The 15,684-nt window shown below is 37.0% G+C and overlaps 1 protein-coding gene across 1 annotated transcript in view; it reads left to right on the top strand.

The window, feature by feature from the left end:
* Positions 1-2,065: 2,065 nt before the first annotated feature.
* The window catches only part of LOC127158944 (deleted in malignant brain tumors 1 protein-like), a 30,782-nt gene continuing 17,163 nt past the window's right edge, over positions 2,066-15,684 (top strand). Inside the window, 17 exon segments of the mRNA XM_051101889.1 lie at positions 2,066-2,123; positions 2,201-2,522; positions 5,951-6,258; positions 6,346-6,660; positions 6,759-7,058; positions 7,209-7,523; positions 8,446-8,757; positions 10,573-10,887; positions 11,858-12,169; positions 12,262-12,576; positions 12,667-13,029; positions 13,067-13,384; positions 13,850-14,146; positions 14,737-15,057; positions 15,146-15,414; positions 15,457-15,532; positions 15,637-15,675. Coding sequence (XP_050957846.1) covers positions 2,066-2,123; positions 2,201-2,522; positions 5,951-6,258; positions 6,346-6,660; positions 6,759-7,058; positions 7,209-7,523; positions 8,446-8,757; positions 10,573-10,887; positions 11,858-12,169; positions 12,262-12,576; positions 12,667-13,029; positions 13,067-13,384; positions 13,850-14,146; positions 14,737-15,057; positions 15,146-15,414; positions 15,457-15,532; positions 15,637-15,675 — 4,555 coding nt within the window.

The raw sequence follows: 15,684 nt of genomic DNA, 5'->3' as shown, positions 1-15,684 counted from the left end.
TTTTCTATTGTGTGTGTGTGCTTGTTTATGCTACATTTTTAATTTAAAAAGTTATATTTTTGGCAAATATAAAAGCCTTGTCACACCAAAAGCCTCAGGCTTTGAGAAAAGTAAATTAATGTCTGTACAGTAGACTGCAGAAGAAAAAATATCAACTCTTCAGCAATGTTAAAAAACAAATGTTCGATTATCTTGAGTAATTTTTTCTTATTAGTATGGTTGAATTGGATCATCGAAAATCAGCAGCATCACTTAATAAAACTGTATTAAATGCATAAAGGATATTTGTATTATTTAACATATTTAATTATTGCAGGCTTGAGTTATATTCTGAGTTGAATTTCCCAGTTTTTATTCTTTCATTTTGAGGAATACTGAAACTGTTTTTCTGTGAGTGAGATGAATTAATGCATGTTCACATGTATTCTAGAGCTAACATCTTACTCCCAATTTCTCTCAAGATGGGGAAAGGATAGCTTTTAATCAATAAAGTATCTGAAAATGTAACAATGCAAACAGGTTTTCTGTAGGGGGTAGGTTTAGGGTTAGGGTTGGGTTCCGGGTTAAAAAAATATTGTTTGGTCAGTATAAAAACTATAGAAGTCTATGGAAAGTCCCCACAATTGTATGTTTGTGTGTGTGTATACCTGGTATTTATCACGTTATGGGGACCAAATGTCCCCACAAGGATAGTAATACCAGTCAATTTTGACCTTGTGAGGACATTTTTTAGGTCCCCGTGAGGAAACAGGCTTTTAAATCATGCAGAATGAGTTTGTTTTTTTTTTTTTTTGAGAAAGTAAAAGTGTGCACAGTCTGCTGTGAGAATTAGGTTTAGGTGTAGGGCAATAGAATATACGGTTTGTACAGTATAAAAACCATTACACCTATGGATTGTCCCCATAACACATAGAAACAGAACGTGTGTGTGTGTGTGTGTGTGAAATTGCTTGGTGGTTCAGTGCTTAGCAAGAAGGTCTCTGGTTTGAGTCTCAGAGCCAGAGTTTGCATGTTTTCCACGCATCTACATTGGTTTACTCTGTTTGTAGATCCAGAGGTTTCATCCAGATGCACCGGTTTCCCTCACAATCCAATGCAACATAGGTGAAGCAAACACTATAAATTTCCCATAGGTGTGACTGAATGTGTGTGTTTATGTGAGCTCAGTCATGGACATGGACTGGCCATCTGCTCAGGGTGTTCCCCACCTGTGGCCCAAGACACTGGGGTAGGCTCCAGCCCAGTGTGACCCTGCAGAGGATGAAGTGGTTTGGAAAATGGATGGATGGATGGACACTGTTTTTTGTATGCAAAAAGCAAAAGTAGTAAATATAAATAGTATGATATTAAAAAATATTAGTAGAATTTTAATTGTAGCTTTAGTAGAAATGAAGCACACTTTCTCTGATGGTCATAAAGTGAACAACAAGTTTATCTTCAGATTTTGTGGGACATCAAACCACTTGTGGAATGAGGTAAATTTCACATTAGTCACAGGAATTATTTTTACAAAAAAAATTAAACTAAACATTTATAAACATATTTACAATATTATTAATAGTAAAGTGTTGAGTTTATAATGTGTCAATGCCATATTTTCATTTTACAGAACCTGAGTTTTTAACTTTGTTGTGCAACTTATAGACATCTTTAGGACATATTCAGTTAGTTATCACTGATTTGATCTCATCTCTGCAGGTGTTGGGCTTTGATGCTGTAAATAAACTGGAGAGTTTCCTGTCTCCTGTAAGTCTTTTATACTTAACATGCATTTATATCTATCCGTGTGTGTGTGTGCCTCCCCTCAGTGAGGCATCTCGATGTGTGGGGAGGAGGAGTTCATCAGCACTGACAGTTTTGATATATATGGAGAAAATAAAAAAGTATCCTCTGATTTGTCAGTGAAGTTGTTTGATGATTTCCTCTGTTGTATCTAATAAGGTAATAGCGAGTGTGATTGGAGGGTGTTGGGCCTCTTTCTCTCTCATTAAGAGGATGCCTGTACTTCTGTATCATCAGTGCGGAGAAACTTGTACTGGGTTTTGAGTTAATCATGCTGAGGATGATGGGAAGATGCCTGATGCTCATTTTATTGCCTTCAGTTGTAATACTCATCACAGCTGGTAAGTACATAATTTAAAAAATAGAAAAATAGTAATGTTAGAGCAATGTTACTTGTTTTTCTCTGTTTAATATACAGACCGTGTGAATGTGAGGTTGGTTGGTGGTCACAGTCGCTGTGCTGGTAGAGTGGAGGTTCATCATAGAGGTCAGTGGGGAACAGTGTGTGATGATGACTGGGATTTGGCTGATGCTGCAGTGGTGTGTAGAGAACTGGACTGTGGAGAACCTGTAGATGCTGTTTCTAATGCACATTTTGGACCAGGATCAGGACCAGTCTGGACAAGTCATGTCAAATGTTTTGGTTCAGAATCCACTCTGAAGAACTGTACGTCAGCAGGATGGGGTAAAGGTTACTGTGACAAAACTAGAGATGCTGGTGTCATCTGCTCAGGTAAAATGCCCCAAACCCTGTCATAACTGAAAATATGTTTATCCTTATTTAAACAATACATTTAATTTAATTATTTCATCTCATTTTTAAATTAATCTTCTGATACATGCAGAGGTGTAGATTCAAGTTGTATTTATTAAGTAACATTTAGTTCAGTAACTTGAGGAAAAAAGTATTTTCCATAGTTTTAATAGTTTTAACTGTGGGTATTCTTACTCCAGAATTACTTCTGTTACTTTCAGTGGTGTTCCACTCATGTGTTTATTAGTGGTTATCTAATCAAAAAATATTAATGAATATGTAGTTTATTTACTTATATTTCAGTTGATTTCACTGTATTACTTAGAATGAGGTCACAGCTCTGTTTGACAATGACACATTGTGAATGCACCAGTGTGTTGAACTCCTTACTTTTTCAGTGGCATTTGTTTTAAAAGAGAACAGCCAAAGTGAGTGTGACTCAAACCCCTAACAATTTTACTCTAGTCTAATAAAATAATAGTAATAATGATGTCTAATGATATAATAATTTATATAATAATATAATAATGCCAATAACATTTACAATACTAATAACTGGGTAAAATGTAATAAAGTATAAGCTTAAAAATAAAATATCACTAGACATTAAAGAGTTAAAAAAAATAAAAAAGCATTCAAAAATTTAAATCCTATCATTAATGATTCTTGTCAGACTAATTTTACTGTCAGACTCTCAAAAATCGCACTATGGTGATGCAGATATTTATTTATTTACCTATTTATTTTATTTATTTATTTATTTATTCTTGCGCATAAAAAGTATTCTCATAGCTTCATAAAATTGCGGTTGAACCACATGGACTATTTTAATGATGTCCTTAATACCTTTCTGGACTTTGAACATGGAAGGAACAAAACAAGAATGAAATATATAAACAAGCCAAAGGCTTATTTATATATTTAGGCTAATTTAAAGCGTATCTGAAAGCAAACGCAGCCTACCTCTCTCATTCTGCATGAATCCAATTAAATGTGTCCATATTCGTGATGTATTTGAATGCTAAACTATTATTTATTAGTAAACCAGGCTTTGTAGGGGAGCGCGGGGCACAACCTGACATTTTTTGAATCTCTCAGTTTGTGTAAATCCACGTGGGGTTCAAAGTATATTTTTTTATCCACATTATTTTCACATTTGTCTAGTACAAATATGTAGCTTTGTTTCATAATTTCAAATGGGTACGTTTTTCTTTATTTACCTCAAATGAAAAGAAGTGAAAAGTGACAACATGGCCCGTCGGCGAGGTACATTGTAACATGTGAGGGGCGCGTTGTAACATGACCATATGACAGCTTAAAATGTTGTCTGATCGAATAAAAAAATATTCATGACAAACTAAAATATTTTGTCAATAAAATAAAATGATGAACCTTTTTCAAATATTTTTTTTTAAGGATAAAAAAAAAATTCTAATTTTTGAGGTTCACAATAAACACATCGCTACCATGCGTGGGACGGCCCTGATCGCAAAAATACAGTATAGTTGAAAACAATGTGAGCAAATAGATGAAACACATTCAGAAAAACACTCCCCTCCCTCAAAACACAGCTCTAGTAGAACACGAGACACATAAATGGGTCAAAATGCTTTACATTTCTTGAAATAATAATTTCTTAACATTAAACATCGATTGTCAGCCTTTATTCACGTGTTTCTTGTGGTTTATTTTTTAAAATCCATAAAAGTAAATAGTGAAAATTACATGACTAATGTCATGAACATCCTCACATGAGCAAATATGTGTTTGGCCCACTGATCTATAATAGAGAACTAGTCATTATATATAGATTAGTGGTTTGGCCCGAACTCAGGCTGAACTGCACGGATTGTACTATGCAGTACACACTATTTTAATTAATCAGTGTATAGGTTTGGTTGACTATTTTATTCTGATAATGAACTGGCTGCAACGTTTGCAATGTGTGTGCATGAGGCGCCGACGCGATCGAACAGCGGAAACAAACAACAACAACAAAAAAATCATTTTTGGTCATACAGATCATTCGAAACTGCGGTGTGTTTACTTTTATTTCTGTCATCTTGTTTTTCTTTTCGTGAACTTTCGTAGAGCGCCGCGCCACACAAACATGAACCAAACTCAGCAGCATTTGTCACTCAGTCTTTTCCTTTCGTTTTGCTAATCTGTTAATTAGGCTATTTAAATTAAATGTATTTCGCGTATTCATTCATTTGATATATAGGCTATGATTTGATCAAAAAAGGTTTTGTTATTTGTAGTTTAACTTAATTGTTGTTGCTTGTCTACGCTCGTCCACCGCATTCTTTCTCTTCGGTGACCCCACAGCTCTCTCCGTTAGCTTAGTGTCAGTGGCACCAGTTCAGGTGTTTCCAGGAGTTATTCGTGCTATTTCTCCTTGTTAAGAGTTTGGTGTCGCACATAGATTACACCTGATTATGCATTCTTATTCTTTTCTCTGATAAAATGAATAAAACGGGAGTGTGTCCATTTCACACATGTAGAATCCGTCTCGGCAGTCATCTTAACCATCTAATTCCAGCAACAGGAAATAGACAAACTATTTTACACGCAGATTGTTTCTCTGGTGTTGTATTGCGGTGTTGGTAAATTCACTACTTCATGTTGAGTTAAATTATGTTGTTGTAACTTGAGTTACTCAGATTGTAACGAGTAATATTATTACCCAAACTCGATTAGTAATGCATTATATTACTGCGTTACAGCAAAAAGTAATATATTACTGTAATATTATTACTTTTGTAATGCGTTACTCCCAACACTGGACATAACACATATAACACACGTTTTATTGCCACAACACTTATATTAGTAAACTACTGTATATCATTAAACAGGATATTCCTTGAAACATACATCAACATGATAAAACAAAACCATTTTCAAGAAAATGCTGGTTTATTTAACAAAACAATGTAATATAAACAGATTGAACCTTGTTCAATTATAGTAAACATATATACTCTTGTACTTTTCTGTACTTTTCTAACTACCCATATCATCCCTCAATAGCAGCAAAAAATAAAATAATTTTGTAGATTTTTAACATGTGCATGATCATATTAATTGAAAGTAAGCATTTTAAAGCTTCAATTTGTAAGAATTTTAACATACATGAAATAATTATCTGTTAATCATTATGTAATTTTTAAAAAGTTTATTATTAGTAAACATAAATTAACACATTATTTCACATTGTTAGCTATTTGAAAATATATTAACTAATGATATGTTAAGCATTATGTAATGTTTGTAAATTGTTTATTAATAAAACTTATTATAAAGTGTTTCAAAAATAATTCATTTTTTAAAATGAAAAAATATATATACAAATAAATGAATGAATGAATTTTAAAAAAAAAACTGTTATTATCTGTGTTTCTTAGAGGTCAGGCTGGTTGGAGGTTCTCGCTGCTCTGGGAGGTTAGAGATACTTCATGATCAGACGTGGATGTCAGTGTGTGACGCTGCCTTTGACCAGCAGGATGCAGAGGTTGTGTGTAGAGAGCTGGACTGTGGGGCTCCTGTACAGGTGCTGGGAGCAGCTGATTTTGACAAAGGAGACACTCAGATGTGGACACAAGAGATTCAGTGTAGAGGAAATGAGTCTCAGATTCACATGTGTCCAACATCTTCTTTCAGATTTACAGCCAAATGCAACTGTTCTCACAAAAACAATGTTAGACTTTTTGTACTGGTATGTGTTGACAATTTCAGCAAGAAAGACTTATTTATTTTGATGAATTTCTTCTAATCATTTTTTTTTTCTTTTTCTCCTACACGCACAGACAGAAAAAATGTAAGGTTAGTTGGTGGACACAGTCTCTGCAGTGGGACAGTGGAGGTTCTTCATAGAGGTCAGTGGGGAGCAGTGTGTGATTTTGGCTGGGATTTGGTTGATGCTGCAGTGGTGTGTAGAGAACTGGACTGTGGAAAACCTATAGATGTTCTGAGTGGTGCTCAATTTGGACCTGGATCAAGACCAATCCTGATAAATAATGCAATGTGTACTGGATCTGAGTCCACACTGAAAAAGTGTGGATCAATCACATGCCGTTTAAATGGTGTGTGTCATGGTAAGAGTGCTGGAGTCATCTGTTCAGGTAACTTTAAAACTTAATTAAAAAAGTAATGATGCATGTTTTGTTCTGAAAGGTCCATACTCAGTGTTTTTTTCCCTTTGTTTTTCTTTTTTCTTCAGATGTCAGGCTGGTTGGAGGTTCTCGCTGCTCTGGGAGGTTAGAGATGCTTCATAATCAGACGTGGATGTCAGTGTGTGACGCTGCCTTTGACCAGCAGGATGCAGAGGTTGTGTGTAGAGAGCTGGACTGTGGGGCTCCTGTACAGGTGCTGGGAGCAGCTGCTTTTGGCAAAAAAGACATTCAGATGTGGACACAAGAGATTCAGTGCAGAGGAAATGAATCTCAGATTCACCTCTGTCCAACACCATCACCTGAAAACAACTGTTCTCATAACAACAGTGTTGAACTGGTGTGTGCAGGTTAGAGCCAATTTCTTTTAGTTTTCTAAAATGTCAAATCTTTTACTTACTTTGATTTTTTTTCTCTCTGTCTTTGTGTGATTCTTTTCACACCACTCTGTTTCACTGTGTTTATAAGTAGTTCTTCTGTCTTCTGTATTCAATATATAGACGGTGTGAATGTGAGATTGGTTGGTGGTCACAGTCGCTGTGCTGGTAGAGTGGAGGTTCATCATAGAGGTCAGTGGGGAACAGTGTGTGATGCTGGGTGGGATTTGTCTGATGCTGCAGTGGTGTGTAGAGAACTGGACTGTGGAGAACCTCTTGATGCTCTGGGTGATGCTCATTTTGGACCAGGAACAGGACCAATCTTGATGAAATATGCATATTGTATTGGATCAGAATCTACACTGAAGAACTGTGGATCAGCAGATTCAGTTCTTTATGACTGTAATCATGATAAAGATGCTGGTGTCATCTGCTCAGGTGGGTTGCTCCAAAATTCATTGTCTTACCAGATACAAATATGTGACCCCTGCTGGGAAAATGAGTTGGAATGCACACAGTCATAGGCAGAGTTTAGGGGGGGTTGGGGGTACCCCCCCAGACCAGAGCCAATCATGATTTTGTTTGAGCTATGAAAAATCAAAGAATATATATATTTTTTTTCATTACCTTATTATTTGAGTGGATAGAATAAGTAAGTTTTGGGTAAATTAGTTTCAGTTTAAGCCCAATATCCTCGCTAGTCGCGACTCGTGATAGAGAGGACTCTCTTTTTTTATTATTTTATAAGACAGAACAAAAAAAATAAACAAAACAAAACAAACAAAAACAAAGCCAGAGCAACACTTACAATCCCTTTATTATCCCTTCCTTGACCATGTGACTAAAAAACAAATGTGATACATTAAAATTATAGCTTCATCGACTGTACGAAAGGTGTGACAGTTAGAAGACCCCCAATGTATACACATGTTGACCTACAGGCCTTGATTGATATCAGCCTCTTGGTGGCTTTAGGAATGCCAAATTTTATGTTATGTTTGTTTTTATGTATTTTATGTAAACTTTTGTTATGTTTGGGAAGATATGTTTGGGACAGGAAAGCAGAAGTCTTTGATATTTTTCAACCCTACACACTGAACAGTTTTGACCCTATATTATTAATTGTTTATGTTGCTAAGGGTGTTGCACACTGCTACACAGAACTGGTGAGTGAAGTGGTCATAGCCATGTTGTACTGTGAATGAAACACAGCTGCTGACCAATTAGAATCGAGAACTGGAACTGTTTTCAAATGTTATAACAATGTTATTATAACTTTTGTTTTAATTTAGAAAAATATGTTCTTCATGCTAATTCTGTGATACTAGTGTCATGTAATTTATTTCACTCAATTCTTCAGATGTCAGGCTGGTTGGAGGTTCTCGCTGCTCTGGGAGGTTAGAGATACTTCATAATCAGACGTGGATGTCAGTGTGTGATGCTGCCTTTGACCAGCAGGATGCAGAGGTTGTGTGTAGAGAGCTGGACTGTGGGGCTCCTGTACAGGTGCTGGGAGCAGCTGCTTTTGACAAAAGAGACACTCAGATGTGGACACAAGAGATTCAGTGCAGAGGAAATGAATCTCAGATTCACTTCTGTCCAATATCTTCACAGAAGCAAAACTGCTCTCATCATGATGATGATCAACAGGGGCTTTTGTGTGCTGGTAAGAGTTAAATTAGAATGAGTCATCAATAGTTTATAGGAGACCTATTATGCTGCTTTTTACAATATGTAATATAAGCCTCCGGTGTCCCAAGAATGTGTCTGTAATATTTCAGCTCAAATTACACCTCAGATCATTTTTTATGTAATTTTGAAAATGCCTGTTTTGAGTGGAAGTAGAAACATGCTGTTTTTTGGTATGTCTCTCTAAATGCAGATGAGCTGCTGCTCCCTGCTTTCTTTTCCAGAATGGACCCTTTTTACAAGACTGTGATGACAAATTGCATTGGCATCATAAATCCTCTTAAGTTTTTTTTTTTTTATATGTTGATGGTCAATAGGATGGATGGTAAATTTGACATCATTCTCTCTTCTGAATGCCATTATCAGTCTCTCTCATTTTTTTCCATCATGAAAACACTATCACAGAGTTTTTCTTTTGCTAATTGGGCAAATAGGAATGCAAAAAATACTTTTGTGGTGCTCTCCAATTCACTGCTTTTGAAGTTTTCCCAACTACGAAGACTTCCACCGCTGAGAAACCCGGAAATGTGCTTGTATATCAGATACTCTGCCAAAAACACCTGTTTGGTTTTGATCATCATGTCTATAGTGCTAAAATGTGTGACTAATTTCATGGGCAATGCAGCAAAATTACAATTTAAATGCAGAAATGTGTCATAATTTTTAAAAAATAAAGCTTCATATTTTGATAAGGCTACTGTCTAAGACATTTATATTCTACAGTCATGGCGAAATTAGGTTCCTCCAATCTAAAAAAAAAAAAACTAGAATCGGAAAAGAATTGAGAACAACAGCGAGGAATCGATTCTTGGAATCAAATCCTATTGATCCAGGAACCAGGAATCGGAATTTGCAGCCCTAGTTAAAACTTCTGATATAGGTATTTTTGAGCGTACACATCTGCACGCAGACATACAAAGCAGTTGTAAAATGGCATGCAAGTTCTAAACAAGTTTTAAGCAAGAAGTTAAGAACTTAAACTTAAGCAAGTCCCCGTTCATATCTTATTGTGCTTAAACTGTCAAATACACACAAGTTATGGGGAGCGAAATGTCAGAAGCTCATTTTTTTACATGCTTGCAGAGAAAGGCTTACCACAGGGGGGCCCAACCCTGTTCCTGGAGATCTACCTTCCTGCAGAGTTTAGTTCCAAGCCTGACCAAACACACCTGTCTGTACTTAGGTGTTTGTGTTTGATCAGGGTTGGAGCTGAACTCTGCAGGAAGGTAGATATCCAGGAACAGGGTTGAGCTAGTGTAAATACACTTGATGGTCCCCCGCCACCCCACCATCTTGGAATAATGAACTAAACACTGTAATATTGTATTGTACCATCTCGGCCACGTTGCTGCTCTCAAGGCATCTTTTCAAAAGCTACACAAAACTGATTGTTTTTGTTTCTCATTGCATATACTCTCCCTAAAGAAATTTCAAAATAGTAGTGTTTATCTTGTTTATTTATTCTAAAATGTTGTAGTTTGCTTAATAATACAACATTTCAGATGTATTAATAACCATTGACCCTATTTACTGAAGTATACACCATGTGGCGATCTCACCTGCACTACTGGCTTTTATCACTGCTTTCAATCTCTACAAAGGATCACAGAAGTTTTCTGTATGCTTTGTGTTTTGTATTTCAAGTCTTATAAACTGATTAAATAGGTTTGTTTGAGGAACAGGTCAAAATATAACTGATTACTCACATTATAGTCAGAGGATAACAGGATAATAACTTTTAAATGTGAAAAAAATCTTTTAATTCCTTAACACTGTGTTTTTTTACCCTATCTCTTAGATGTCATGAATGTGAGGTTGGTTGGTGGTAAAAGTCGCTGTGCTGGTAGAGTGGAGGTTCTTCATAGAGGTCAGTGGGGAACAGTGTGTGATGATTACTGGGATTTGGCTGATGCTGCAGTGGTGTGTAGAGAACTGGACTGTGGAGAACCTGTAGATGCTCTTGGTGATGCTCATTTTGGACAAGGATCAGGACCAATCTGGATGAGTGTTCTGTTATGTACAGGAACAGAGTCTACACTGAAGAGCTGTGGATCAGTAGGGTTTAATAAACCTGTCTGTACTCATACTAAGGATGCTGGTGTCATCTGCTCAGGTGAATAACACTAAACCTTTCATATCTTTCTAACCCTTTTCTGATTTCATGATATGTAATAAACTACAGAATCTATCTATAGAATTCTATAGAATATCTAGAAAATCTAAAATGTAATGGACAGAAATGACAATTTTTAGTTACAATATAGCATTAAAAAGATATTTCGAGCTGCTAACACTCAAACCTCTAAACCTAACCATAACCATTTCTTAAAATCATATAGACTTATAAAGAAAAAACATAAACGAGTGTAATCACAATAGTTTTTTTTTTTTTTTTATTGCAAAGCAATTATAGCCCTTAGGATCTGAATGCAACAGGTTTCAACAGGTTTAATGTGAAACTTTGTGTTGGGTTCATATTCTGGGCTTATATAAATCCTAATTTTTAATAAATTGTAAATAACGACTAATATGCCATTACTAAATGTTAATTTAATCATTAATTACTAGTGTGTTCATGCTTAATTAATGCATAATTCTGGACCCTGAAAATAAAGTGTTACAAACAGGTACACTGTAAAAACGATTTGTTGAGTCAAAATAATTTGTAACCTGGCTGCCTTAAAATTTTAAGTTCAGTCAACTCAAAAAAAGTTTATTCAACTTGAAATGTTAAATTATGCTGTGACAACTTAGATATTTGAGTTGAATCAACTTAAAAATGTAAGGCAGCTGGGTTACTTACCCATCTGTTAAGTTTAGAAAACACAAATATCTAAGTTGTTAGTTAGTACAACTTAACATTTCAAGTTGACTTATTTTAGTTGACTGAACTTAACATTTTAAGGCATCAGGGTAACAAATTATTTTAAGCTGACTCAACAAATTGTTTTTTGTTTTTTACAGTGTATATGAGTGTTAAAAAGTTTGCCACATCAAGAACCTGTTAAGCAGAACCAGCTAAACTAATGGTTAAAAATAAGTGTTTTTTTGAACCAGGCTCTACTTTTATGCAATACAAACAGGTTATAAACACTCCAGACTTGCTGCTGGATCTCATCTGTGCTCTGGGAGGTTAGAGATACTTCATGATCAGACGTGGATGTCAGTGTGTGACACTGCCTTTGACCAGCAGGATGCAGAGGTTGTGTGTAGAGAGCTGGACTGTGGGGCTCCTGTACAGGTGCTGGGAGCAGCTGATTTTGACAAAGGAGACATTCAGATGTGGACACAAGACATTCAATGTAGAGGAAATGAATCTCATATTTCATTCTGTTCAGTATCGTCATACAATCACAGCTGCACCAGTGACAGTAATGTGGGCATGATATGTTCAGGTAAAATATCAATATTCAATGTCTCTTTATATTTGATACACTTAATCTTCTGCTTCAGTAGTATTATACTTTATTTTAACTTCTTTATTCAGGATACACAAAGGCTAAACTGACAAACAGTTCAGACTCTTGTTCTGGAAGAGTGGAACTGCGGTTGCTCAATAAGTGGGGCACAGTGTGTGATGCATGCTGGGATATGAGAGCTGCCAGTGTCCTCTGTAGACAGCTGAATTGTGGGATTGCTGTGTCTGTTGTGGGATCAGACTGGTTTGGAAAAGGAAGTGGTGAAATCTGGGCTGATGTGTTTGATTGTGACGGGAATGAAACAAAACTCTCAGAATGTTCCATCTCTTCATGGAGTCGAGCTCAATGTTCACATAGACGAGATGTTGGAGTCATCTGCTCTGGTGAGAGGAATTTATTGAGAAAAAAAAAGTTCAATACATACTGTAAATTACCTTGTTATATCTTAATAAAATGTCACATCTTCTCTTCAGATTCCTCTCTGGCTCTTCATGATGGTCTGGTGCGGTTGTCTGGAGAGAGACAGTGTGAGGGGGAGGTGGAAGTTTTCATCCATCAGGTCTGGAGGAGAGTTCTGCTGGACTCCTGGAGTCTCACTGAATCCTCTGTGGTCTGCAGACAGCTGGGCTGTGGCTCTGTGCTGAACTTCTACGGCTCCTCTTCATCCAGTCCTGAACACAGTCATGAGTGTGTGACGGGCTTCCAGTGCTCTGGGAGTGAAGCTCATCTGGGGAACTGCAGCTCTCCACAAACTCTCAACTGCAGCTCCACACAACAGCTGTCAATCACCTGCCTTGGTGAGAACAACAACATCTGGGCAGATTCTTCAGTTGTTCGTGATCAATAATGTGTTTTTCTTTCTCTGAATATCAGGTCGTGGGTCCATCAGGCTGGTGGGTTCTGGGGGAGACTGTGCAGGGAGGCTGGAGGTTTTTCACAGCGGCTCATGGGGGACAGTGTGTGATGACTCCTGGGATATTAAAGATGCCCATGTGGTGTGCAGACAGCTGCAGTGTGGAGTGGCCCTCAGTAACCAGCAGGTACCAGCCTGGTTTGGTCCTGGTTCTGGACCCATATGGCTGGATGAGGTGGAGTGTGAGGGGAATGAGACGTCCCTGTGGAGCTGCTCTTCTCCAGGCTGGGGAAAACATGACTGTAAACACAAGGAGGATGTAGGAGTTGTGTGCTCAGGTAATCAGTGAACAAAATTATAAACAATAAATTTAATAACCTATTCATTGACTAAAAATAACAATATCACAATTTTTGCATTAGATTCCAGAATTAATGAGGTTGAAAATGTCTTATCTTTTTAGTTCCATTAACAGTCCATGCACATATTTTTTTCTGGTGTAGACGGAATACAGGACTGAAACGCTCCAGCAAAGTTTTTCTTACTCAGAGGTGCAACACTGCTGCTGAATATTCATTCCAAAACACACTAGTTTTAGTTTGATTTAATGAATGACTCTAATGTGTCTTTTTAGTTAATCAAAGATTTCTTTCAACTGAAATTGTTTTTAGATCTATTTATGATTGAAACTGTTTCATCATCTGGCAGTGAAATAAAATTTTAAATTAATTATTTTTTTTCTTAAGAGTGCTAAATTAACTGTTATTTTTAAAATTAATTAATTCCCATTCTTTTCCATCTAGAGTTTAAAGAGATCAGGTTAACTGAGGGCTGTGAAGGGAATGTGGAGGTTTTCTACAATGGATCCTGGGGAAATTTATGTTACAACAAGATGGACAGAGACACAGTGAGTCTGATCTGTCAAGAGCTGAACTGTGGAAGATCTGGCAGTGAACCCAAAAATTCAGTGGGACTGAAGCCTCATAATTGGCTGGATTTTTTAAAATGTCGACGACATGACTCCACTTTATGGCAGTGTCCATCTTCACCCTGGGGACAGAATAACTGTAATAATGAGGTGGCCAAGATCACCTGCTCAGGTAAGATTTTAAACTATTTAAATTAATTGATATTTCTATAAATATAAATGTAGTTTTTTTAAAGAAATGTAGTCAATAGATTCTGAAAGAATTAATAAATTATTTTTAATTATTTATGAAACTGATTATGTTATAATCTCAGAGGAGGAAAGTCACGAGTCTCTGCGGAGTCGTCTGACATGTTCAACATCTCCTCACCAGAGACAGTGTTCAAGTAAGTTTATTTTACATCAGATTGGTTGAAATATTTACCACTTTCCACAAAGAAAACTGACTAGTTGACAGATCTTTGAAAATATTGGTAATGAGTAATCAGACTTGTTTCTGATTACAAACCTCAAAGAATAAACCAGGTGCAGGCATCTTAAAATTGGAAGTCAGAAAAAAAGGATGTGCTTTCTGCTAGTCATTTGTTTTGCATGTTCAAATTGCTAAAACTAATTACAGCATATTTAGTATATGTGCAGTTAAATACTGTATTATTTATTTCCCACATTTAAATTAATAACAGCTTTACTCCATCTCTGTATGTGTTTTGTTGTAAATGTTGTGTTGAAGCCGGTCTGTGCTGATTGATGTGTGTGTTTTAGATCATGTTCCTCTCAGACTGAGTGGAGGGGAGGGCCGGTGCTCTGGGAGGCTGGAGGTGTATCATAACACTGTATGGGGATCAGTCTGTGATGATCAGTGGGACATCAGCGATGCTCAGGTGGTCTGCAGGCAGCTGGGTTGTGGAGCAGCACTGAGGGCTGATGGGAATTCAGCCTTTGGTGCTGGTGAAGGTGTTGTGTGGATGAACAAAGTCGAGTGCAGAGGGAATGAGATTCACCTGTGGGACTGTCCTCTCTCCCTGAAAAACCACACTGACTGCTCCCACAAAGAGCACGCTGGACTCACCTGTGCAGGTCACAGCAAAATACTGATATAAATATAAATAATATTTATTTTAGATCATTTTATGACAATCATGATTTTAAATGTGTTTTGTGTGTTTGACAGATTTGTCAGTGTCCACTACTCCTGCCACAGCAACATCAGCTTCTCCTCCAGTTTCTCCTCCAGTGCGCTCAACATCAGTCTCTCCTCCACAAACTCCTCCAGCAGCGCCTCTCTCCGTCCCCCCAGTGCTTGTGATTGTACTGGTAGTTGTGCTCTTACTGCTCTTAGTGCCACTGCTTATATTGATTCAGCAGAACAGAGTGATGAGGAGAGGTAGGAGAGATCCAGAGACTGTCATATTGTGTCTTATTCAGTGTGTGATCAGTCATGTGTTGTGAACTGACAGCAGGTTTGTCTGTCTACACTCACAGCTCTCGCTGACTGGTACACAGGACTTCACAGGACTCGGTCTCAGACTGAGCCAGTTTATGAGGAAATTTATAACAGGCACAATCAATTTACTCATAGAGGTGAGGCATCATGAGAGAAGGGTCTGTCAGTCTGTTAGTAATGATGAACATGTTTCTGACTGTTCTTTTCACCTTTAACAGGGAGTCTCATCTCTGAAGATGCTGCTGAGCTTCTCACAGGTTAGAGAC

This window comes from Labeo rohita, unplaced genomic scaffold (genome assembly GCF_022985175.1).
Source record: "Labeo rohita strain BAU-BD-2019 unplaced genomic scaffold, IGBB_LRoh.1.0 scaffold_180, whole genome shotgun sequence".
Classification (NCBI taxonomy): Eukaryota; Metazoa; Chordata; class Actinopteri; order Cypriniformes; family Cyprinidae; genus Labeo; species Labeo rohita.
This window is presented reverse-complemented; position numbering and strand designations above follow the sequence as displayed.